The 24163-nt window shown below is 35.8% G+C and overlaps 6 protein-coding genes and 1 long non-coding RNA gene across 10 annotated transcripts; 4 read left to right on the top strand and 3 right to left on the bottom strand.

Moving 5' to 3' along the window:
• The first annotated feature begins 3 nt into the window (after positions 1-3).
• On the top strand, positions 4-1488 carry eIF3f1 (eukaryotic translation initiation factor 3 subunit f1). The gene is made up of 6 exons (XM_034319478.2): positions 4-123; positions 247-382; positions 466-635; positions 712-894; positions 958-1179; positions 1248-1488. The coding sequence occupies exons 2-6, from the start codon at positions 274-276 to the stop codon at positions 1419-1421; spliced, it is 858 nt and encodes a 285-aa protein (XP_034175369.2). The 5' UTR covers positions 4-123; positions 247-273; the 3' UTR covers positions 1422-1488.
• On the bottom strand, positions 401-3524 carry Arp10 (Actin-related protein 10). The gene is made up of 7 exons (XM_034319469.2): positions 3397-3524; positions 2967-3081; positions 2751-2903; positions 2397-2681; positions 2036-2315; positions 1559-1962; positions 401-1284 (listed from the first exon to the last, which is right to left on the bottom strand). The coding sequence occupies exons 1-6, from the start codon at positions 3419-3421 to the stop codon at positions 1627-1629; spliced, it is 1194 nt and encodes a 397-aa protein (XP_034175360.2). The 5' UTR covers positions 3422-3524; the 3' UTR covers positions 401-1284; positions 1559-1626.
• On the top strand, positions 3292-4094 carry LOC143305984 (uncharacterized). The gene is made up of 2 exons (XR_013063231.1): positions 3292-3381; positions 3468-4094. It is a non-coding gene; the product is annotated as an uncharacterized LOC143305984 (long non-coding RNA).
• On the bottom strand, positions 3617-5124 carry Rpn12 (regulatory particle non-ATPase 12). The gene is made up of 4 exons (XM_034319479.2): positions 5028-5124; positions 4685-4830; positions 4360-4432; positions 3617-4289 (listed from the first exon to the last, which is right to left on the bottom strand). Exons 1-4 carry the CDS (start codon positions 5107-5109, stop codon positions 3670-3672), a joined length of 921 nt encoding a protein of 306 aa, XP_034175370.2. The 5' UTR covers positions 5110-5124; the 3' UTR covers positions 3617-3669.
• eEF1gamma (elongation factor 1-gamma) lies at positions 5118-7772 on the top strand. Its single transcript, XM_034319468.2, has 8 exons — positions 5118-5271; positions 5398-5547; positions 5741-5804; positions 5883-6025; positions 6252-6554; positions 6628-6924; positions 7000-7152; positions 7256-7772. The coding sequence occupies exons 1-8, from the start codon at positions 5260-5262 to the stop codon at positions 7409-7411; spliced, it is 1278 nt and encodes a 425-aa protein (XP_034175359.1). The 5' UTR covers positions 5118-5259; the 3' UTR covers positions 7412-7772.
• Positions 7773-8177: 405 nt separating this feature from the next.
• mRpL49 (mitochondrial ribosomal protein L49) lies at positions 8178-9594 on the bottom strand. Of its 2 annotated transcripts, none has more exons than XM_034319480.2 (3): positions 9461-9594; positions 8684-8870; positions 8178-8571 (listed from the first exon to the last, which is right to left on the bottom strand). In XM_034319480.2, the coding sequence occupies exons 1-3, from the start codon at positions 9563-9565 to the stop codon at positions 8297-8299; spliced, it is 567 nt and encodes a 188-aa protein (XP_034175371.1). In that variant the 5' UTR covers positions 9566-9594; the 3' UTR covers positions 8178-8296. The 2 variants fall into 2 exon arrangements, with proteins under 2 accessions (XP_034175371.1, XP_076547594.1); XM_076691479.1 differs by lacking the exon at positions 9461-9594 and adding an exon at positions 8970-8988.
• Positions 9595-10023: 429 nt separating this feature from the next.
• east (enhanced adult sensory threshold) lies at positions 10024-23763 on the top strand. 3 transcript variants are annotated; one of them, XM_034319466.2, is made up of 8 exons: positions 10024-10165; positions 10526-10648; positions 10971-14996; positions 15082-15154; positions 15602-15864; positions 15947-16102; positions 16177-16490; positions 16612-23763. In XM_034319466.2, the coding sequence occupies exons 3-8, from the start codon at positions 10995-10997 to the stop codon at positions 18167-18169; spliced, it is 6366 nt and encodes a 2121-aa protein (XP_034175357.2). In that variant the 5' UTR covers positions 10024-10165; positions 10526-10648; positions 10971-10994; the 3' UTR covers positions 18170-23763. The 3 variants fall into 3 exon arrangements, with proteins under 3 accessions (XP_034175357.2, XP_034175358.2, XP_034175356.2); XM_034319467.2 differs by lacking the exons at positions 10024-10165; positions 10526-10648 and having other exon boundaries at positions 10959-14996; positions 15082-15112; XM_034319465.2 differs by lacking the exons at positions 10024-10165; positions 10526-10648 and having other exon boundaries at positions 10959-14996.
• The last annotated feature ends 400 nt before the right edge of the window (positions 23764-24163 follow it).

Here is a 24163-nt window from a genome sequence, read left to right as displayed (position 1 = left end):
CTGGTCTTTTCGCAGTTATGGACTCTGGTGAACTGTGGGCATTGGGCATTTAAACAATTTTTAAGTACCTGAGGGCGCCATATGCCGTATGTCGAAAAGTGTGATCCTGCTCATTTGTAAAATGTATGTAATGAACTTAAATTGTATAGTTGCTAATCAAATTGACAAATTAAAAACTTTAATTTTAATCAAAAATGTACAATCTTAAACTATTGATATATATCTATTTAATCTTTTAATTTTTAGTTGCGAAGTTGCGAACAGTTGTGGAACATGGCGCTTAACCTTACTGTAAAAGTTCATCCTGTAGTTTTATTTCAAGTTGTTGATGCCTATGAACGTCGAAAAGCTGAATCTCATCGCGTTATCGGAACGTTATTAGGTAATTTGCAATTGCAAATATTGTGACACCTTTTTATTAAAAAAAGAAATGAAAATTTATACATTATAAATCAACCTGTACAGGTACTGTGGAAAAGGGAATGGTTGAAGTTACAAACTGTTTCTGTGTGCCCCACAAAGAATCTGAAAGTCAGGTTGAAGCTGATTTGACATATGGAATTGATTTGTATGAACTGAATCACAGAGTCAATGCTCAGGAGAATATTGTTGGATGGTGGGCAACTGGAAACGAGGTAATTATTTTTAAAGTCATCACTTATACATTACATATTGCAAACAAATATCCTTTTACTTTTATAAATTTTACAGGTCACCACTCATTCTTCTGTTATTCATGAATATTATGTTCGTGAATGCAATAATCCTGTTCATTTGACTGTTGACACAACATTAGCAAATACTACCAGAATGGCAATTAAAGCTTACGTATGTGTTCCATTAGGAGTACCAAATGGAAAACAGGGTTCTATGTTCACACCAGTTAAAGTACAGGTATGTCAAGTATTTTGTACAGTATGCTTTATAAATTGTACTGATCAATTCTTTCTTCTTTAGATTACATCTTACGAGCCAGAAATCGTGGGTTTACAACTTTGTTCTAAAACGCAATTGCCAGCTCATGCTCAAATAACTGGTGCAAAAACAGGTGGAGGTATTGAACCAATGATGGATCTCTCCCAAATAGCAGAAGCAAGTGCTAAACTTTCTTCCATGTTAGAACAAGTGCTTGGCTATGTTGATGATGTATTAAGTGGAAAACAACCACCAGATAATCAAGTATGTATTTAGTTTTATATTTCAATGTTTTATGTAACACAGACGTTGTAAAAATAAAATTATTTCAGGTTGGACGTGCTCTGTTAGATATGGTGCACTCTGTACCTAAAATGTCAAGTGACCAATTTGATGAGATGTTTAATAGTAACGTGAAAGATTTATTAATGGTTGTTGCACTATCTCAACTGATAAAGACACAACTTCAACTTAATGAGAAACTTACATTGCTTACAACTTTATAAATCTTCTAACATAAAATTAAAAAATTGTTTATACAATTTTTATGAATAAAAACACTTTGAATTTTCAGTACTATTTGTTTTATGTAATTCATGTGACACGAGTCTCAGTTATATCAACAATAAATATATATACTTACATATTTTATATACACATACAAATACAACAATCGATGTTTAGTATCTTTGTTACAAATGAAGTAGTGTCTTAAATTTCACAGGTCAGTGAATCCTCTGTTTGATTGTCTATTAAACTAACCCAATCAGGGACTCTATTAGATTTTAAATAATTCTCTTTTGTTAGACATCTTAATGGCAAATCTATGGTTCCGAATATAGCACCTCCTAGCCATGCTGTGTAATTTGGCTTACTAGGTGCAATATGAAATTTAAACGTTTCAATTTTTAATTTCTCTGAATATAAACTACTCTTCACAAGAACTAAAAGTTCAGATTTAAGACGACTTATAAAGCCTTTTGCCATTGTTGTACCACCAATTAGTAGTATATTTTCAGCCAAAATTCGCCTAGTATCTATTGGACACTGTAACGATAAAGAAAGTTATTATAATAAAAATAAACATAAACGAGCAACAATATTCTTGTTTCGACTATACCTGAATAAGAGCATCTAAAATCATTGTAGGTATACTAAGATTATCATTGTCTCTTTCCCATAATATTTCAAATGCTTTCTCTCGAACTTCACCAGGTATATTGATAGTTTTAAGCCCAGGATATTTAACTGCTGGGGGAGGATTAGGAGCTTCTGCTGTTCCTAGTTTACGAGATCTCTCTAATGTAGTAACAAAACATGTTCTTACTTTTATATCTTCCACAAGTTTTTCTGATACATCTACATTAGGAGATGTATCCTTCAAAGATTTTATTAAATACCTATTAATAAAAAGCATGATATCAAAATCACAATGGAACTATTATGTATTAACTTAATTTGTTGCTAAATATTTAACTTACTCGTGGATAATTTGACTACCTAATGGAAGTGCCTGCCATGCCTTTAAAACTGGTACACCCACAAAAATTGGAATCAATGTAGCTTCTTTATAGCCAACATCTAAAACTAAAGCTGTGTTGATACCCAATGTACTAATAGTTGCTAAATGAATCGGTAATAACATTAAAGATCCAATCTCAAAGTGTCGGAACAACACTTTAGCTAAGGTATCTCTGAATCGTGTTGGAGATAATGGTGATTCCAAAATAACAATTTTAGCATCTTTTGGACATATTACAACATGTCTATAACAAATCATAAAAAATTAGTAAACATACAAAATACAGGTGAAATATGAAACACTTAGGAATTACCTGAAAAATAAAGCATGAAGAAATTCAACAAGCAATTGGTATAAATCTTCTGTATCTTTGTAATCGTAAATTTTTCGAAGCTCTTTAGACTCTGAACACTTAATTTCCGTCCTTATAATGCCGCGTGGGGTAGCTTCGCCCGCATAACCAAATCTATTGTCAAATTACATGGCAATTTATAAAATATTCAATATTTTTTAATAAACTTACACGTACTTTGTATAAGCATGTCCAATATCAAATATGACCATCTGTTTATCTGACAAAAATCGAACACCTTCGTAACCACGAAGCATTTTGACAGATTTCTTCACAATGACAGTACTATAACCTAAAATATATCACAGTAACGTAATATAAATAAGTATACCGCAGTTCACTAGAGTCCATAATTGCGACGCGCAGGTTGGAAGATGGTGGGGGAACGCAACGAGCTCTCTGCTAATCGCTTTCCACTTCGTTTGGGAGTATCGCCAATCAGGGCGAAGATGCGTACTGGAGATGCGCAAAGAACGAAAACTGGTTTTTTCGCAGTTATGGACTCTGGTGAACTGCGGTATATATACAAAAATTTTACAACATCAATTAATTATAAACATCTGTAAAGAATTATAAATATTTAATTTGACAAGTATATTAAACTTACTGATAACAATTATTTTACTTTGCATATGAATAACACACCTTTAAGCTTTGATTGCTGTTTGATGTTAAAAGGAATAATCACAACGGAAGGGGAAATCTATGCCGAGGGCGACACATCGCCATTTTCTCTGAGGGAGCGTACGATGCTAGGTGCTGTACATTAATTACAATTTTTTCGTGAAACTTGTAGCCACTATAAAGAATCAGTTATGTTCTTAATAATTATGTGACAAACTTTATTTATCTATAAAATACAGAAAAATGTACACGTTTCTTAAACGATCATTTCAAGTTCCCTTGCATAATCAATTGCTAATGTAGCCAAATCTGCACTGGGAATTGGTTCTTCAGTTTTCTTTTCACTAGTCGTACTGAAGTAAAAGTAACCATCCTTTGCTAAGTTCCAATTCTTCTTTGTTGCAAATGCTTTCATGTCTTTTTCTGAATTCAGATTTAACATTCGTGAAGCATCCTGAATAGAAATTTTGTCATATGCACTTTCCATGCAGGCTCCAATTTCATCACGAACGGTATTTAATAATATATCTATGAAGAAATTATACGACGCCGCTGGTACATTGCCTTTTGCTAGAAATATTTTGTTATATGAACCTTCCATTAAATATTGTTCTAAACTTAGAGGATGTCTGACATAAACATTTGACTGTATTTGATCTGAAGGTAACAACTCTAATTCTGTATGAAATTCAGCAACTCGATTCTGAGACAATAGAAATAAAAGGTTTAAACCAAGAAGATGATATTTGTATACAGATTCCATTAATCCTGACTTATAATCAAAATAGTAACATTTCAATTGTGCCATGTAACGTTCAAAAGAAGGTATATCTTCGGTTACTATACTCCATTGTGCACCAATTTCTAAAATGTCACCTGTAATAACAAATAATTTTATATATCATAACTAGCTTTTACCAAATATTCTACATATATTAATACTTACGAGCAATAAGCAATTCATTTTGACTTGCTGTGCTGTTTGATGTTGGAAGAAACATTAAATGGGTAAGTCCAACCTGTCAAAGTTGTTCCATTAAATTAACAATAAACAACTAAATATAAATAAATATAAGTTCTATGCTAATAAAAAAATATTATACTCTCAATATTGATATTTTTATAACAATATTTTTGTAACAATATTAATCAATTACTGAATTTAGAACATGATGACAAATCATTTTAACAAGCCCCAACAATAAACAAGGTTATACTGCTATATTTAATAATACCGAAATACTTAAATGACAAAGAAATGAAACTTATACCTTTAATTGATTTAATAGTTCACCGCATTTTTTCAAGTTACACGGAGTTGCTGTCCATTCTTGTTTTAAATTTTTGTATAAAGAAACAACATCCTTCAACGCTGCCATTTTCGAACTTAAGTTCCAGTCATGCAGTATGTATGTACCTTATAGATATGCAACATTGAAATATGAAACACATACAAATTTGTAATTTTAATGAATAAGCACTTTATAAAATATCTATTTCATAAGGAATAATCTATTTTGTACAAAATAAATCGTTACTTTATGCTTTATAGTTTATATAAATTCTATGTCAATCAGCCAATCAAAATATGATATTTTACTGATCGTTAGTTACCTTGCGAATTTTTAAAATACAAAATTAAGTTTAATCTTGAAAAGTTATTTACAATATTAGATTGAATCGTAAAATTTTTCATCGTTTTATTTGCAAAAATGTTTACTATAAATACATGCATAAATGTGCAGTTACTTTGTAAGGACGTATCTATTGCGACACGGAGACTTTATGCACTCGAAAGAAACGATCTTTACCGGCCTTCAACTTCCTCTTCCCGTAACTGGATATAATGGCGTCCGGAGTAAGTCTCTGTTGTACAATTCAAACCTTTAAACATCGACAGTATGATATACTGACAAAAATACAAAGTTCGTCAAAAATGTAATTAAATGTAGAAACCAGCTAATAGAGTTTCAATTTATTTCAGACTCTCTACACGTACCCGGAAAACTTCAGAGCCTACAAGGTGCTGATTGCAGCTCAATATTCCGGTGCTCAAATCAAGATAGCAGATGATTTTGTTTTCGGCGAGACAAATAAATCCGAAGCTTTTTTAAAGAAGTTTCCGCTGGGCAAGGTAAGCAAGATATTTTTATAACTTTTTTTTTTTTAAATATTATCTATGTAACAATAAATCAGCTGGTACGATTTTTCAAAAGTATCAATAATTAAATGTTCTGTGTTAAATCACAAATGAAAATGTGTAGTGTTTTTCATTGTTCAATTGTTCAATGTTGCTGATTTAATAACAGATGTATCTTTTATAACAGGTTCCAGCATTTGAAACAGGCGATGGAAAATGTATTACAGAAAGCAATGCAATCGCTTATTATGGTAAAACTGATACTTATATCAATTGCAAGTGCAAAGAAAATTGATTTGAATATATAATACCTACATTTATTTTTTTAGTGGCAAATGATCAGCTGAGAGGTAAAACTGATCTTGAACGTGCAGAAATCATTCAATGGTTTGGGTTTGCAGATTCTGAAATTCTTCCAGCTAGTTGTGCATGGGTATTTCCATTGCTTGGAATTATGCCATATAATAAACAGGTATAATTAGAATTAATAATATGTTAGTTATCTTAATTACTCCTCCTTCAAAGGCAAAAATAGTGGAGATTCTCACTGTTTTTGTAACTCTTGGAGGTATATGAATATTAGCATGTTACTCGAACACATACGATTTTTCGTATGTGTCCAATAAGGTGCATACAAATATACATTGTTGGTTATTATATTTTTTATTAAAATTTGATCTTATGAATTAATATTTCAGAATGTAGAACATGCTAAAGATGATGTGAAAAAAGCATTGACTGCCCTTAACTCCCATTTACTTACACGTACTTACTTAGTCGGAGAACGACTGACATTAGCCGACATTAGTGTAGCTATGACATTACTTCATTTATATCAATATATTCTTGAACCAAACTTACGCAAACCGTACCAGAACGTAAATCGATGGTTTCAAACTGTTATTTATCAGCCAGAGTCAATGGCTGTCATTGGGGCCTTCAAATTGGCTGAAAAAACTCTTGAATATGATCCAAAGAAGTTTGCAGAAACACAAGGAAAAGTTGGTATTAGTGTTACTTCCTAAAAAAAATATTTATACTTTATATCATAATAATCATTGAAATATTTTAAAGTCCTCAAAGAAGGAAAAGAAAGAAAAGGAATCCAAGAAAGAATCAAAAGAAGCAAAAGAATCTAAAAAGGAGGCTACCGAAGATCTAGATCCAGCAGATGCTGTTTTGGCTGCCGAACCTAAAACTACAAATCCTTTTGATACATTACCTAAAGGAACTTTTGATCTTGATGACTTTAAGAGATGTTATTCGAACGAAGATGAATCAAAGTCGATACCATATTTTTGGCAGAAGTTTGATCCAAAACATTACAGTATTTGGCTTGGTGAATACAAGTATAACAATGAATTAACAAAGGTAAAATAGAAATGATTGATTCATGATATAGTAACAAGTATTTGTATATTCTCGTATACTATATTTTTATTTCAGGTTTTCATGTCTTGCAATTTAATAAGCGGAATGTTTCAACGATTAGACAAGATGCGAAAGGGCGCGTTCGCTAGTGCTTGTTTGTTTGGTACAGACAATGACAGTAGCATCAGTGGTATTTGGGTTTGGCGTGGACAAGAACTTGCTTTCACAGTTAGTCATTCTTTTAAATATTTAATGTTTCTTTTTTTTCTGATTTATAGTTAGAAATATAATAACCGCTCTTTGTTGTTTTTTGTCCTTCTTTTCCCATAAGTTATGCCCGGACTGGCAAGTAGATTATGAATCATACCATTGGACCAACTTGGATCCGGCTAAAGAAGAAACGAAACAACTAGTTCAACAGTACTTCAGCTGGACCGGCACTGATAAAGAGGGACGTAAATTTAATCAGGGAAAAGTTTTCAAGTAAAATTTTGCCATATGCTTACTATTAAACAGAACACTTTGTTCGCATGAAATAAACGTGAAAAAAACTGATAAAACATCATCGAACTTTACATGCAAACCTTTAGAATCCTGTACTGAATAGGATGGTTAAAAAAGAAAAAAAAGAAGAAAAAAATGTTCCTTTCTATAAGTAGGTCTCTATTGTGTAACTTGATGCTTTTAAGTTCAATGTGTCACATTTGAAATACCTTATTGAAACTACTTTTAATGCATTTTTGGTATAGTGATATGAATCAAATGTGATATTTGGAGTTCGTGTAACATCGAATAAATACTATAGTTTGATGTAAGATTTTAATCTTTAGAGGGATAAACAACATACTTTTTTTGGTTCGAGCGTTCTTAGAAATTTCTATTTTGTATAACCATATTAAATTATTTAATTTATTAAGTGTTTTAATATATGTGAAATATATATATAAATTCAGATAATTTAATAAAATTAAGAAATTACTGTTTAACACAAAACCATATATCACAATTCATAATTTATTAAGCATCAAGACAAGAATATAAAGTATAAATACATTGTAACACCTTCATTTTAATCAGTTGTTACACCCACGATTCATTCTCTATACTAGTTTGTGAGAAATTTAATTTTAAATATAATGCATATTTTTACAAAAAAGGTGTTGATTTTTTACTATTAAAATAAAATTCACATTTTTAAAGTTTCGCGTTACTATTTAACAATATTTGGAAAATAAATATTAAATGCCAAATACTTAAAAATATAAATTAATGTTTCCATTATTTATTTTTACCTTTTGATAAAACTATCGTGATAACAGGACGTGCGTTATATATTTGTAACAAATGCTTGTAAGGATGAATGTTAAAGAATTTAAAATCCCTTTTCATCTAACCAGTTTTTAACGAGAGTCACATAATCTCCTCTGAATCGAATTTCCCCTATAAGTTCATTCACTCGTACACCAATTGGTTTATTCGTATTTACGTGTAAATATTTTGTTAATTCAGATTTCAGTTTCCAAATATCTCCCTGAATTTTGCGAAGTACAGTTACCCGTCGTGTTCCTCGGAACGTAATCTCAAGATAAATAGGTTGCATATAATTTTTTGTCCTGGGTATATAGTAAGGGTAATCCCCTGGGTTTGCTGTTAAATAATTGAAGTTATATCTTGAATACATATGTAATATATTCAGCTTATAACTACTTATAAACACAAATTGTAAAACGATACTTTAATAATACTAAATGCAACTTACAAACAGGTGGTTTCCATCCCGATGGATACTCTTTCTTTTCAAAAGAAGGGACAGGTATGGTTTTATGTTTAAGCAGAGATTCTACATATTTCCATTCCTCTGGATCCTTTGTTACCTCATAATCTGTATATTGCGCAGGATCTTGACATTTAGGAGCTGTTCTATAGCTTCCCCATCTTTTATGCACCTATTATGAATAAAAACGTATAAGCACTTCTGAAATAATTTTGACATAGCATTAACATTGATATTTGAAGCTATCTTAATTAGTTTCATAAAATTTCACCATCAGTTACAGTTTGTTTTAGTACATATGTACATATTATACTTTTAGGTTATACATATAAAATTGAGTAAATATTAGTTTTATTAATATACAAAGTTCAGTTTATTCTCGGAAACTAATTCAGTCTTAACAAAAATGTTCAAGTAACTTTTTTTTATTCAACATTAGAATAATATGGCGTACACTTCATATTGCACTGTATTTTAAAGTGCTATCGAAGAATTCACTGTAATATTTTCATTATTTTATCGCATCTCTGCTTTCTTGATATTTAAATGCTTGTTGTAAGATATCATGTCAATTGTACGTACAGTTTTCCTTTAAAAAAGTAGATAAATTTCTTCCAGTTAAAATTAAATAAAAATCAACGACCTAACAACTATGTCAGCATGGCCCTTCGTTACTTCGTCTTCAAGTAATTATGACAACACAGAAATGCGTACTATTTCTCACGAGATGATAAAAAAATAACGTATCTCAATATATAATACCTGAAAGATATTCGGTAAAGTATTATTTAACGATTTAAATTGACCAGAATCTTGTATAATAATCATTAAAGGTCTGGAGCGTGTGAAAAGCCGAAGGGCAGCCATTTTGACTTCAGTAAATAAGGGTCGGTGGCCGCCATTGGTGCGCACGGGCGCGTCTTCCTTTTCGTTCTCGTGCCAGATCGAGTTTTTCTTCGCGACAAGCTTGTATTTCTAGCATTTTTTGTTTTTGCAAGAAACATCGTCACACTTGCTTATGATCCTAATAGACGAACGTATCACCAAGTAATCGTAATATCGTAAAATCGGACAAATAACGCGGGGTTAGTTATTACAAATACTGTATAGATTTCGAAGTGCCGCGTTGCTCCGATTTTCGCTAGAGGATCATCGCGTATCGGCTAGAGATTTCTGAAAGATTTTTGTCTCGTGAGTAAACACGAGTTTCTGTAAAAGTGAGTGTACCAGAAATACTTGTTCGTATAAAGCGTTTAGGGGTTGAATTCGCTGAAATAATGCAATGAATTAGTACGAATGGACTATGGACCTGGGAGAGGTCGTATGTTCTACCGTCAGGTGGCGGTAGTCTCAAAACAGTGGGACATCGTACAGGCACCCTGCAACGGGACTGTGTTTTTCACAGAATTGTTTTCCGCGTTTTCCCGCAAAAACTACGCTCTTTGACGGTGATTTTTCGCCTCAGAGGTGAGTACAATCGATGAATCGAATATTCGATTGATAAATATTATCGATGCAATTCTACCAACCACATATTAAACCTTGGAAATCTCGAATCGAGTCCGACCTTTTGTTTATTCGTGGCGATTTTTTCGCGATAATTTGTTGCATGATTTTTCATACTTCTCGCCTGGTCAACCCCTTGCTTTCCTTCTTGGAAGTTAATATATAACACGGCCTTTCTTTTGAGATTAAATTTGTCACGATCGAGGAAACGATCGCTAAGATATTGCAGTAAATATTTCAAAGCGATTCCCTGATAGAGAAGAGGCGCTCTGTGTATCCGTGTAAATGCAAAGTTTGTCACGTAATTTTTCTGACCGCCAGGGCCGCATCTATCAACCCCACTCTTCGGCTGGCCACTCATCTACTCACACCTAAAGACGAATTATGTAGTTTTTCCACTTGGTGTACAGTCAGTTTGTTCCTGTCTTGCTTGATAGAGGAAAGGTACTTGCTCTTAAATTACACTTTCAACATGATGTTGTGTTATCGTTTCTTTAAAAAATTGCCTTATTATTATTATTATTGTTACTTTTTAAAATATTTTCATAGAATAGTTTAATTTTTTCAAATGTTCTCACGATAGTAAATATATTATCATTTTTCAGAAAATGCATATAGTTGCATTATATATTTTTTTATTTTTAAAATTTATATTCATTTTTTCATTAGGAAAATTATTGAAAAATTATTTTGAATACTGCAATGATAATAGTTACTTTTTGGTCAATAAATGGCATGCAATTTCATGTTACGAATGAAATTGCAGGAGCCCAATGTGGGTGGAAGTGAGATGGCATCCAGGGAAAAGAAACCCTTAGCGCCTTCCAAAGCAAAACAGAAGGCGAATAATGATTGTGGTTTGTCATCGAATGAAATTAAGAATAGAAAAGGCAAGTCTTTGTCAAATCTGAAACAACAGCAAATTGCAAGAAATATTTTGGAAGCTGTAGCAACCGGAAGTCAGCTTCCTCCAAAATTGGAAGCAAGTCTACCGCGTAAGAAGGTTCTTAGGAATCTTAAACGTAAACAAAAATTAAGAGTAGCAAAGGCGAATCTCATCAAGTCTAAAGTTACAAGGAAAGTAACAAATAGAAATTTGTGTAGAATAACTTCTGACATCAAGAAAGGTGTGAGGACTAAAAGAGTTAAATTGTCTGAGGTAAACAGTGTTAAGACATCAGATATTAACTCGAGAACTTTAGAAAATCATTTAGACACGGAAGGTGAACGTATAGGGACAGAAACTACCAACAGAAGTGCCAAGAACAATCTCAGGACCAAAAAGACCAAGTTTGTACCAAAAAATAGTGGAGAAGTCGAAAACGAGGATACTCAAGATAAAGATACAGATTCAGCCGCTGGATCCAGTACTAAAAACAGTCCAAAACTTAACAGAAAAGGAAAAAGCTCTGAGAGTCCAGATTCTTTATCTAAAAGTGCTAAGGCAACAAAGCTTTCTGGATTAAAAAAAAACAATATCAAAGAGAAAGATAACTGTATAAAAAATATAGAAGGTGATATCAAGTGTACAAAGGGAAGGAAAAGTAATAGTAAGGATACAGATTACAATAGCACAAGGACATCTATACCTGACACAAAATTTCCAAATTCGATCTTGGATAGTAAAAGTTCTATAGATCTTACTATAGACGAAGTTATAGCTTCAATGTTGAGCGATTCAGAAATAGATAGTCAACAGGGGAGCACAGAAAAAACTGAGGGCAAACTTACCAGGAGTAGAAAAATGCTGGTAGAGGAAAATCTACTTTCAGATATTGAAATTAAAAAGGAACCGGACAATGAAGACATCAAAATTACGTCTGATGGAGAGAACTTGGAAGCAGAATCCTTTCAAGGTGCAATACAATTAAGAAAAAGATTGAATACTTCGGGTGGCCAAAGAAGTTTAAGAAATGGGAAGCTACGACAGTCAGATTCCGGTGTTTCCGCTGATTTGGAACTGAAGAAACGTAAAAGATTAAATTCCGATGATCCTGTTAGTTTAGAAGTTTCGGCAGATAATATTACAAATGGTAATATAGATACGGAATCTTGTTTTTCTGAATCTAGCGGTAATGATTCGCAAACGGTTATAATAATAACCAAAGATGAATCCTCTCCAAAGCAAGAAACATTAAAGAGTTTTGAAGAAAATTCACTAACCGAAGCAGAAATAGAGAACAATAATAACGGTGATCGATCGGACAGGGCTAATGAAGTGGGGCCCACTCTGCGCTCAAAAACAAAAGCCAAAAGTACAGAAATTGAAATAAAGAATGACAATATAAAAATTGAATATTCGAGAATAATACCTAAGGTTGCAGAAATACAGGAGGAATTAAAGAAATCCGGCAATTTAGATCAAGTTAGAAAGGATAATATTTTAGCAAAATTATCTGATAAATCGAGTAGAAGGAATAGTTTAAACATAGACATGAAGAAGACAGTAAATTCATTTTATAGTACTGAAAAATCTGATGGTAATCAAAAATCTCAGATAGATCAAATGATAGAAAATATAAAGCTTACAATTGCAAAGTCTATTGAAAGAAAAATCTTTGGGCCGGAAACGAGTCACAGATTGAACAAAAATTTTGAGGTACCAAAAATTGAGGAAATAATTGCACCGTTAAGTGCAGAGTCCCAAAAATTAGGATTAGAGGAGAACACAGACGAGGATAAGTCCACCATTTCTAAGAATGAGATCAAATCGGACAGTTCAGAAAATTCAGTACCAAAAGTGGCTGATACTGCCAAAGAAATTGAAAAACTAGTCATGGGTGATATTGAAACAGCAGAGACACATTCACAAAATACACCGGAAAACGAATCTTCTGACATTGATGCAAGTAGTAATCCGCATAACGTGTCGGAGGTTGTGCATGTTACAGAAAACAGTGAAGATGAAATAATACTTCAGCTGGAAGAGCCACGTGAAAACTCTGATGTAACCGAAGAATCTGTAAAGAGTATAGAGCAACCAATAGACGAACAAGTAAAGGTATTGGACGATGATAAAAAAGTAGTCTCTACTAGAAAATCGTCGAGAATAACAGCTGATAAGAGTTCTTCTGAAAGTGCAAACAATGAATCTGCCAAAAAATTAAACAAAGTAACAAATAAAACGGTTCAGCCACTTGAAAGCTGTGAATCTCATACGGTCGATGTAAATAAATCTGCTTCCGAGGAAACAATTTCACCCAGTGATTCACTTGAAAATAAATCTATAAAATCAACAACTGATGTAACTGCTAAAGATGAAGATTCTGTAAATGTTACTACAATATCCGAAGATGTAGAGACTCTGGAGAGTATTTCTAAAGAAGTAGAGAAATTAATAACAAGCGATCAGTCTGACTTAGAAACAGATAAAAAAGATGTAGAAAAGAATCAAGAATCAGAGTCCTCTTCATCTTCGAGTAGTCCCAATGAATTAACAGTAGATATTGATAAGCAAGAAATAACTGTTACAAAAACAGATGATCCAGATGTGTCTGATAGATTGGACAATGATAAGGTAGCAGAGAATATTAAAGAAGTTGAAACTGATGAAAGTTCAGAAGAGGTACGAAATTCGCAAAGTATAAGTCCCAATCCTGCTGATGACAATGACAAATACAAGCACGTTGCTACTATCGATAATGTTCAATTATCTGATGCTCCTCGCGAGGCTGAAGAAACGAAAAGGGCTTCGTCGATGATCAGCAGCTCGGAGGACGGTGAAACAACTGTAACTAAGGAAGAAACCGAGAAGTCTGACAGTCCAATAGTGGAACAAAAGTCTTCCTTCGGGGACGATAAGAGAAGAGTGTTAAGGGCTCGGGACAAAACTAAAAAGTCAGAGAAAGGACAGCTGTTATCGTCTGGCAGAGAAAGTGTTGATATCAGCACGAAGATGCAAGTAGTGGAGGAGAATGCTCAGAAGATGCAACATTCCTGCAACGATCCGGAGGAGGATACAACCGCGGAGAAAACGGATTTTACGGTAAACACAGACGAGACGGACGATGTTCAGAACATCACCGAATCGGATGCGAACGATTCGGACCGTCAAGCTCGTACTAGACGCAGCAGAGAGTTTCGAAAACGAAGGGAGGATCAGCTGGTCGCTATGAGAAACAAACGACCTAGGCGGGAAGTTCGTAAATCTGATCAGCAAAACAAAGAGGAGACCTTACTGGACAACGAGGTAGCCAAGATCAACGCGAACAACAGATCCTATTTGAGTACAAAATTTCGAGGTTTTTCAGAGGGTGGTAGAGGTAGTTTAGAGCAGCATAAAGGGAAGAAGGATGATACGAGAAGCAAATCAGAAAATGATCTGACCATTGCCAAGGTGCCTGGGAAAGCAACCTGTGAGAATAGGCTCTCTCGAAATTTATCAGAGAACCAGATGACCAAACAGTCGGACATACTGGATAACGATTGCAAACCAGTGAAAACACCGGAAACATTGCAGAAAGATTCGGACGAAACGTCCACGTCCGGCGAATCGTCGAGCAGCGTCAACATTAATTCAAAGATTCTAGAAACGCCTGAGGACAAAGCAAAGAAAGAGTCGATTTTAAGACTGCTCGGTCTGGAGTCATTGGAGAAGGCTGCCGAGAGGCTGAATCATCAGAAGGCGAAGAAAGAACAGTACACTGGTACCCTGAAGACTGTGATTCAAGTTCAGAAGGAGAAGGATAAGGATAAGAGACGATCAAGATCGCCGCTGAAAATGGTATTGAAACAAGGTCGCGGGGACGGAGAAGGCGATTCACCTGAAAACTTCTACACTATTCAGAAGAAGGTGAGTAAAACATCATTGATTGTTGCTTATTCAAACGAATGAAAGTTAATAATTCCATCGTCTTATTTTATTTTTGATTTTTCAGTTTGGACCCAGTTGGGGAGATAGCAGCTCTGGTGCGAACCGAAAGTTCTCTACTAACCACAGACACTCTTGCGGTAATCCTGGTTGCGGGAATAACTACATTCTTAATCGTTTCCTATCCTTCTGCTTGATTAAAACTCACGTCCTTATTTGTCCTGTACGATCTGGCCATTAGACACCGACCAGTGTAAAAAGAATCGTTTGACTTCGACTTAACAAACTAATCAATCGCCAATCGCGTCAGAGATGTTTTATACCTTTTTGATTTCAAGCGATTCTCATTCATTGATCACTAGCTCTTGCAAATCGTGCTTATAATCGCGATATGTTTTTTTTTTCTCCTTTTTTTTGTGACGAGCATGTTTCCGCTAGTGCTTCGAGTACCAAGTATAAGTACTTCCTAACATTCGAATTGTTTTCTATTTAAATCGATCTTGTTCATCTTGCTGAAGAAAACAAAGATCAAATTAAAACGTTGCATTTACTTATGTGCATTTTAACAATCGCAATCTTTGATACAGACGAAGACAATGAAGACACCGCACCGAAGGATCGTCAGTCCCTTGTTATTCCAGAAAAATCCTCGTCCTTCTCTATCCATCCGGGACGCCTTTGCGCGGACGTGTGCTGCTACTGTTTCGGAAAATTCGGTTCCCTGGACACGCCGATGCATCTGGCCCAGATGAAATCGGACGAGAGACGCAAGAAGATCTTGAACATCGAACGACATCTCACCAAGGATTCATGCTTATGCGATGCTTGTTATCGTCATGTAGATAGAAAGGTGGACATCTTTTATTTACGCCCCTGATCGTTAGATTTTTCATTGATCGACCATCCTCTAATTCGATCGGTATTATTTTCAGGCAAACACAAGTCCAACGAACATGCAGACCAAGTCACAGAAACATCATCGACAACTGATGGTGTCCAAATGCTCGGCACGCGAGTGCAGGGACGCTGCTCGACACCACGTGAAACGTCGATGGTTGCTTAAGATAAAAGCTGGTCTCCATAAGCAGGTGAATACTCCTGTCTCGAATGAAAATTGATCTCGTTTATCTCGTTTATATCGTAACGGTTTACTCTCTCGCAGGTGGACATTGATTGGGAATCGAGTCAACACACGTCCATGTCGTTCTGCGTCGGTCATTACTCGAAGATCGAGCGATTTTTAACTTGCGCGCTTTGCAAGCGTCGTTTGGCGAGAAATCACACACATCAATTGGCGAACGCGGAGACTGACGAATTGAATCAGTTGCTTGGCCAGCAAAATATTCCCGTGGTGCTAGCTGCCGGTACTTTCGTTTGCAAGTTATGCCGTTACTTCACGCAATTGCAGTTAAAGTACAAAGATGTGGAGAACATGAATACGAATCATAGATCGTTTTTCAAGAGCTACCGGAAAAGGTATGATCCATTTGACCATTTTTACCATTTTACCATTTTTACCATTTTTACCATTTTTACCATTTTTACCATTTTACGGACAAAGAGATCCCTATTTCTTCGTTTTTTCATTTCTTTCCAGAATCCTGCACTACCACGATATCGAGGTGCTGGAGAACGAGGACGACGATTCGTCCCAAAATCAATCGAAAGACAAAGAGAAACGGAAGAAGGCCAAGTGTCCGACCCAGGCGAAGAGCGGAACTTCCAAGTCTCCGGATGGGACGACGAACTCGCCGCCGGAGAAGTCTGCTTCAGAGCCGAACAAAAGCGAGGGAACTAATTCCGAGACAGACAACGAAAATCGTACCGCGAAAGCAACTTCGAACGACGAAACTGCCGTCACGGACGTACAGTACCTCGGTCTTGAGAGTACGGTGGAGAAGCTGAAGAAACGCAAGTTGCTCGATACGCAGCCGTATACCTCAAACGCAACGATATCTTGTGATAGCCCGAACGAGGTTGTGGAAATCCTCGCAATGGATAAAGAGGTGACTTTGACGAGATTGCCAAAGAGACAAAGGACGAATAACGATATCACACCTGTGGTCCAAAGACTCGGTGCTAATCCTTCCATAAGTGTACGCACCCTGTTCCCCGGCGAAGAGGAGATGAACCTCCACGCTAATATCGAGTTCACTAATGTACGTGAGATAACGCCTCAGGGTTGGGAGAAGTGCGCAACCATGATACAGTACGACAGGGATACGAAGCTACTCTGGCAAGAATTGCAAAGACCATACGGAAACCAGAGCTCTTTCCTTAGACACCTAATACTTTTAGAGAAATATTATAGATCCGGTGACTTGGTATTAGCACCGAACGCTTCTAGAAACGCGATTAATTATTCAACCTCCGTGCAGAATCGATTGATCTCGTACGAAGGTCCCGAAAAAATGGACGAACCGATAATGGAGCCGATCGCAACGGAGTATCATAATTCACGTCGCTTAAGCGGCGGCTACGTACTCGAGAGGGACAGACAATCTTTGCAGAGTACGAACACAACGAAAGGTTCATCGAGCACGACGCAACCGGCGAAAGGAAGTCCTTCGCACGTCGTCAAATTAAATCCAGGTGTGTCAATTATCAAGAAACCACCCCCTAACTTGCAACGATTGAATTTGCCGTCTACCAGCAGCACCACCACCGCGACAACCACCACGAACGGTAACGTGAAGCGAAAGGATGGTCAGAAGCAGCCAGCCACGACCGGTGGGAAGGTATTTCAATTGAGCGAACCCGAGTTCAAGCGGTTACAGAATCTGAAGAAGCAGAAACAGATGCTGGCGGATAAGCAGGCTATGAGCCCCGGTAGTTCGAGCTCTCCGCCGAACATCAAGCCTAACGCGCAGTACCAAAAAACGCAGATCGTCGCGCACACGCAATTCCAGAAGCACCTGAAGATGCAACAGGAAATGCTGAACCGTCAGAGCAGGGGAGACTTCGAGCCGTTGATATGCGATGTTCGCTCGCTAGCGAACGAGAACAGCCCGACCCAAAATTTGTTGCACAATCTGAACCTGCCAAAGTCGATACAGGTGACCACGAAGATGACCAACCATATTCCGATATTGCCAAAAATTCCGAAGTCGTTGACGGTAATACCGCAGACGGTCACCAAACCTGCCGATAAATGAATGGCGAACAAAGGAACAGTGTAAGTAAAATAGATATTAATTCTTTAGAACGAAGTAAAATAATAGAACGTATACGAGGGTGATGATTGTATTTGTATCTGATTAGCGAGAAAGAGAGCGAGGAATGTGTGGCTGATTAGTGGAGGCATGTTAACGAAAATCAACGTTTCGCGAGATGAAAGAAAAGTAATGATCGATTTTACGTTTTGTCTCTACAAAGTTCGCAACGCTCACTGATAAAAAGCGACGAAAACCTGCCTTATATAGACGAGCGCGCTCGAAGGGCTGCGCTGTTGAAACCGATTGTACGACGGGTGCGTGCAGCGAATCTTAATCGCATACGCGCCTACGTACATAGATAGTATAAATGTTTCACTGAACGAACGATAGCCAAGAAACGAATAGAAGAAGAGAAACAAAAATACTAACGATTAAAAAAACTACACAACCAAAGCATCAGCGTGAACAAAGGAAGAAAAATGAAATACCGTTGGGAGAAATTTGTTTCCGAGGAAAAGTGCCTAAAGTGTGATGCAAATGAAGTCGTGTTAGTTTTTAATGACAGAGAGAATATATACATGTTGAAAGGACTTGAAACACACTAAAAGAAAAAAGAAAAAAAAACATATAGTTAAGTATATATATATAGATGTATACGTACAGGAAAGAAAAAAAAATAAATAAAATAAAACGAACGGGTTGTTCGTTGCACGACTTAAAAAAAAGGGGTTTAAACGAAGAGGATAAAGAAAGACGACTAAAAACACCGCTTCGCGCCCCTTTGTTTCTTTCTTCGTGTCGAGGAAAAGACGTCGCGACTGAGAAGCATCGTTTCTCTTCGGATTTCACGAGGAAATGATTGCCTTGCTGTTGTTAATCACACGGTCCACCGCTAGACATATCTAATCTAATTTCCGTTCTTCGAGATCCAGAGGGATGATCGCGCGCAAATGGCCGCATCGAAGAACGATTTCAAATCGGTAGTTCGTTCCTTTTTCCGCATCACGAGGGAAATGTCGAACCGTGTGTATCCGCCTTGCACGCTTGGTTTTGCTCGTTCGAGAAGGTGTGGGAGAAACGTTAAAGGATAAAGAGTAAATCAGAATGTGGCGTGAAGATTTGTCTTTCTACACCTGCTCTGAAACGAGAGAAACCGTGGCATCGCGCATCGCCTGGCGCGGTACAGATTTCGTTACGATTTCTCCTGTACGCCAACAGCAATGTTTCTTTTTTACCTATCCAGGGATATGTGTTCTAGAGGAGGAGACACGAGAAACGAATGGAAGGAATGGTCTTTCGTAGCCGTTTAAAAGTATTGAGGTACATACACACAGGCCGGAGATCAATTGTACATTAGAAATTATATATTTTGGCCTGCTCGTTTGAAAAGAGCATAATGACGAGATGTAATTAATTCTATCGACGGGCGATTGTTCAGTGAGAAAGTTGTGTTATCGTGTGAATTGGTAAATACATTCTTTACGAGTAAATGTAGGCTTACATGCCTGGAGCTTATTTATTACGTTACTATAATCATTATACTACTCTGTACATAACTGATAATTATTTCTAGTTGGTAACCAATTATTATTATCATTATTATTTCATTACGAACATTATTATTGAATAATAATTCAATTTCTAAATAACGCCACGACGAATTTAGTAGGATTCCTCTATTAAGTCGTATAAATGCGATTCGCTAGTTCAACAGAGGTTTGAGATTTCGAGATTCTTTTTCGAGTGAATGTATGAACGAATAAGATTAAGATCAAGGATGAAGAGTGAGAAAGAGAGAGAAAGAAAGAAAAATAGAGGAAAAAAGGTCCATTTTCTTTTTTTCTTTGTACGTTTGCATGGTCGCCACGTGAAAATGAGAGAAGTCAAAGAATTCAGGGAAGAGAAAGAAATCCCTGGATCTCGTTCAGGTTGGCGAGCATCTATTTCATTAACGCGTCGTTACGACAGTAATTGCCTTAATAGAACCTTATTGATTGTAAATAGTTGACGATTTAGAAAAGGAAACGAGAGAGAAAGAGAGAGAAATGTAAATTAGCTTTTACGGTAAAGTGATGGTTGTCGGTCACACGTGATAAAAAGAGTGAAAGGATCGAGAAAGCAAAATTGGGAACGGAAGAAAGGAGGGAAGATTTAGTTGTCATCCGCTGAACAATGGATTCCTCTGGAAAATGATAAAAATTTATTCAAACTGAGGTCACCTTTGAACCGATTATAGTTTACTAAAGAAGGGAACTTATATTGGTAATTTGTCGATATTGTTGTTACCGACAGAGTCTGGCGAATCATCGACATTCTTGCTTAAAATTCAAAAACACTTGTTGCTTGCTATAACGATTATAATTATTAAATTAATGTATTTTCTTTTCCTCTAGCAAGGAGAACTACCCAAGTGTTACACTCAGTTATTAATGAAACTTTGCCAGCTTGTAGAGCTCGTCGAGCTGAACACGCCTATACCTCCTTTTGGGGGCAGACGGCTAATTGTTTGAAAGATATTAATAATTAAAGTTAGTTACTACTTACACTGAAAAGTATAACAGACTCACACATACAACTCGCAATCTAAAGGTGCTCGGCTCAAATCTTGGGTTACTGTTTTTTTTTATAGTGTTAGTATGCTGCATGGAGAACATAATCGAAATTCTCTAAAAATTGCATTGCATGTAACCTGCCAAAAAAAAAAAAAAAAAAAAAAAAAAAAACATTTGGGGTCTATGGATTTGAACCGCGGACCTTCACATTACGAGTCGAGCGTTTAGCCACGGGGCTAACCGTTCATGTGTGTGATTTTGTTATACTTCTCAATGTAAGTAGTAACTAACTGTAATTATTAATATCTTTTAAACAATTAGTCGTCTGGCCACAAAACGGGGTATAGGCGTGTACAGTTCGACGAGCTCTGCAAGATGGCAAAGTTTCATTAATAAGTGAGTGTAACACTTGGGTAGTTCTCCTAGTAAATGTGCATCTACTTTGATCGTTGTTCGACTGTGCACTAGTTACGAAAAATCATTAGCACTAAAATAATGGAAGTGGATCAAAGTATGTGTAATGAAGTAAGCTGAAACAGAATCGGTTCAAGAGCGAACATACATATATATATATATATATTTTACTACTTAAAAAGATATGTCTAATATCGGCTGTGGTGAGCTAGAACGATAATGATTCTAAATGATTTGGAAGATCTTTCTATTTCCATGGAAGACTAACCACTCGGTTGTTCTCCTGATGATTTCTAGAGGGTATAAGTTGCTCATTAATAGCAACGATTATTTAAAAATATAATTTTTCTTTTTCCTTTCATCGAGATACGAAGTGAACGAATGTACAGTTTTAGACAATCAAATTGTTCGCGAATCAATCACCCGTTTTGCTTAATCATCGAGCAACTTATCCAAGGATCTAAAAGGTATAAATATGTCTGTATAGTCGCGAAACGATCATAAAACAAGCGTAACCATGACGCAGTGTAAACGAAGAAATCCAGGAGCCTGAGTTGTGCGTAATCTAATCTAAAAAACCGTTCACGTGGCGACACGTATAAAAATGTACACATACATATATTTTACATGCACGATGCTGCACGGTAACCGTGTGTATATTGTGTGAATTGCCCATGCGCGTGAACGATAGGAAAGAATGTTGGCGTGAGTATTGTATGTATATTAAAAATATATATAATACTGAATCTTATAAAAAAAAATATATATATATAGTGGATAAAATTATAATAAAAAAAAAAGTACTTGATGGTACGTTATACATATTAAAATGCTCTATTTTATTAAGGATATTTTTGATATATCTATATATATATAAATATGAATATAAATATAAATATATGTATATCAAACTAAAGAAATGTGAAACACCGATCGACGGATATCGATGGTAAATGTAATTATTGTTATCGACAGACGGTGGCGTCTGAATTCACAAAACGGTATTTACTGAGCTGTGTGCAGTGCGTATCGAGTGTACTTCGAAATAGTAAACCGATGATTGACAACAAAGTTGTTAATTGATTTTTTTTTTCTCTCTGTTTCTTAGCTTTTTTTGAATAACGCGCTTATGTGTCACGTGCATGTGTTTGTTATGGAAAAAATGAGAGTACACGCGAAAAAGAAAGAAAAAAAAACACTAAATCGTTTAAATACGAGTGATAGAGAACAGTGATTTCATTTAATGTCTCATCTATCGAGAATCACTATTCCTTATTTATTTTCATACATACATATTACTTGCTGGCTTGCTCGCTGCGACGACGATTCAAGTCTCAACCCTTTCTTTCGCTTCGTTTCTATTTTCTTTCTTTCCTGAATTCGAAACGAAGGAACATGAAAAGATAGTTTTATAATCGTTATTGTAGAATATTTGTTACAGCCCTTCTTTGTTACACGAGTGATTCTTAGAGAGGATCGAAAAGGTTGGAGGTCGTTCCTTGGTCTGAATGCAGAAATCGTCATTTTTTCTTTTTTTTTTTTTTTTTTTAGCATCTGTGGGTTTTTTAAATTTTCCCTTTTAACAACTAATTACGTTTAATTAATATCCGGCATCGAGTTCGCGGGAATGTTAATTATCGTCGTTGCTGCTGAATCATCGTGTTGCATCAATCGAAGTCAAATGCACTTTCTGAAAAGAACAATTCAATTATTGCTCAAACAATTCTATCGTTGTTAATCGTGAATGTTTCTTTAAATTTATACACCATCATTGCGTCAGCGATTTGTTAAATTGTATAAAGTAATTTATTTATCGAAATGATGAGAATGAATTTTTAGGTACGCGGTGTACGAATTGTTTATATAGTGACGTATACACTTTCTCAAATTATCAGATCGATCGAGCGTGGAAATGATTGTTCGATCGGATAAATCAATAATAACGCAACAACTAATTTGTCAACGCTAACTGCATACTTCTCAGCAAATAGATTGCCTCTGTGTGTGTATGTGTGTGTGTATGCATGTATGGGTGTATAAAGATACAGAAGAAAACGAGAAAGTGATGTGTGGGGGTGGGGTATAAAAGAAATTTAAAAAAAAAATGCGCGCGAAAGAGAGAAGAAAATAGAGTACGAGTGAACTGAGTTTAAGTTTTAAGAATTCTATTTTTGTGATTAAACGAAAAGTGTAATTATTGTAGGCAGAAATGGGGGAGGAGGCGGGTGCAGAAATCGTGGAATGATTTTTGGCGAAAGGAACGCCTTCGAACTTGACTTTTTTCTTTTTTTTTTTTTGTATTCTTTTGAAACTGCTCAATTTTCTCATTTAATTTTCAGAACTCCGGGAGTATATGTCTGATAACGTACCATGGTATTACAATTTGCATTAAGATCGCGTTCCTTGTTGTTTATCGCTTCGAAAAGCTTCGAGGAGAAACAAAAATCATTTGACGTTCCCTGCAGAAAAAATTATTTTTCGAGACAAACGACAGGCCGCGTGCGGATCGAGACGCGACAGAAGGTGAAGTGCGCCAGACGATCAATCGCTTTACTTAGGAAGGATATTTTATTAGACGAAATGAGAATTGAGGTCACTATTAATTAGCAATGAAAACGGGGGGGGGGGGGGGGGGAAGCAATAATAAAGAAAAATGAAGCACGCTAAGATTACGGCAATCCTTCTCGATGCCATGAATACGAATATCAATGTTTTGTTTTTTAAGAGCGAACACATCGTGTTATTGCTATGTCTGAATGAATAAATTCACGAAACCTCGTTGGCGCGTCCACCAAAATTAACAATAGCTAACGGTCAACATAAGGTATCTTAACGAAATGAAAGTTCTCGCGATTGGAAATCCAAGATCGATCGATCGATGAATCGGGAAAAAGTGTTCTCATTTTTTTACACGATTTTGTATCCGCGTCAATTAATCGCAACTTTTTGAATCGTAGGCTTCGTGAACCGCGTTTCGAATGAATTCGAACAGTCGCGATTTAAACGCACAAATATCAGGGGAACGCGG

The sequence above is a fragment of the Osmia lignaria genome, chromosome 13 (assembly GCF_051020975.1).
Source record: "Osmia lignaria lignaria isolate PbOS001 chromosome 13, iyOsmLign1, whole genome shotgun sequence".
NCBI lineage: Eukaryota > Metazoa > Arthropoda > Insecta > Hymenoptera > Megachilidae > Osmia > Osmia lignaria.
The sequence above is the reverse complement of the archived record's forward strand: the minus strand, read 5'-3'. Positions and strand labels throughout refer to the sequence as shown.

Bases quoted from the DNA above. Each gene is read 5' to 3' on its own strand.
- eIF3f1 (XM_034319478.2), top strand. From the start codon at position 274: ATGGCGCTTAACCTTACTGTAAAAGTTCATCCTGTAGTTTTATTTCAA. The intron at 383-465 runs GTAATTTGCAAT...CAACCTGTACAG, and splicing joins CGTTATCGGAACGTTATTAG to GTACTGTGGAAAAGGGAATG. The intron at 636-711 runs GTAATTATTTTT...TAAATTTTACAG, and splicing joins GGTGGGCAACTGGAAACGAG to GTCACCACTCATTCTTCTGT.
- Arp10 (XM_034319469.2), bottom strand. From the start codon at position 3,421: ATGCAAAGTAAAATAATTGTTATCA. The intron at 2,316-2,396 runs GTAAGTTAAATA...TTTTATTAATAG, and splicing joins GGTAGTCAAATTATCCACGA to GTATTTAATAAAATCTTTGA. The intron at 1,963-2,035 runs GTATAGTCGAAA...TTATCGTTACAG, and splicing joins TTTTAGATGCTCTTATTCAG to TGTCCAATAGATACTAGGCG.
- Rpn12 (XM_034319479.2), bottom strand. From the start codon at position 5,109: ATGAAAAATTTTACGATTCAATCTAATATTGTAAATAACTTTTCAAGA. The intron at 4,831-5,027 runs GTAACTAACGAT...CATATCTATAAG, and splicing joins GTATTTTAAAAATTCGCAAG to GTACATACATACTGCATGAC. The intron at 4,433-4,684 runs GTATAAGTTTCA...CAACTTTGACAG, and splicing joins AACTATTAAATCAATTAAAG to GTTGGACTTACCCATTTAAT.
- eEF1gamma (XM_034319468.2), top strand. The intron at 5,548-5,740 runs GTAAGCAAGATA...CTTTTATAACAG, and splicing joins AGAAGTTTCCGCTGGGCAAG to GTTCCAGCATTTGAAACAGG. The intron at 7,153-7,255 runs GTTAGTCATTCT...TTTTCCCATAAG, and splicing joins GACAAGAACTTGCTTTCACA to TTATGCCCGGACTGGCAAGT.
- mRpL49 (XM_034319480.2), bottom strand. From the start codon at position 9,565: ATGGCTGCCCTTCGGCTTTTCACACGCTCCAGACCTTTAATGATTATT. The intron at 8,871-9,460 runs GTATTATATATT...TATTCATAATAG, and splicing joins CTTTACCGAATATCTTTCAG to GTGCATAAAAGATGGGGAAG. The intron at 8,572-8,683 runs GTAAGTTGCATT...ATTATTTAACAG, and splicing joins GGGATGGAAACCACCTGTTT to CAAACCCAGGGGATTACCCT.
- east (XM_034319465.2), top strand. From the start codon at position 10,959: ATGAAATTGCAGGAGCCCAATGTGGGTGGAAGTGAGATGGCATCCAGG. The intron at 15,155-15,601 runs GTAATCCTGGTT...TCTTTGATACAG, and splicing joins TAACCACAGACACTCTTGCG to ACGAAGACAATGAAGACACC. The intron at 15,865-15,946 runs GTGGACATCTTT...TATTATTTTCAG, and splicing joins ATCGTCATGTAGATAGAAAG to GCAAACACAAGTCCAACGAA.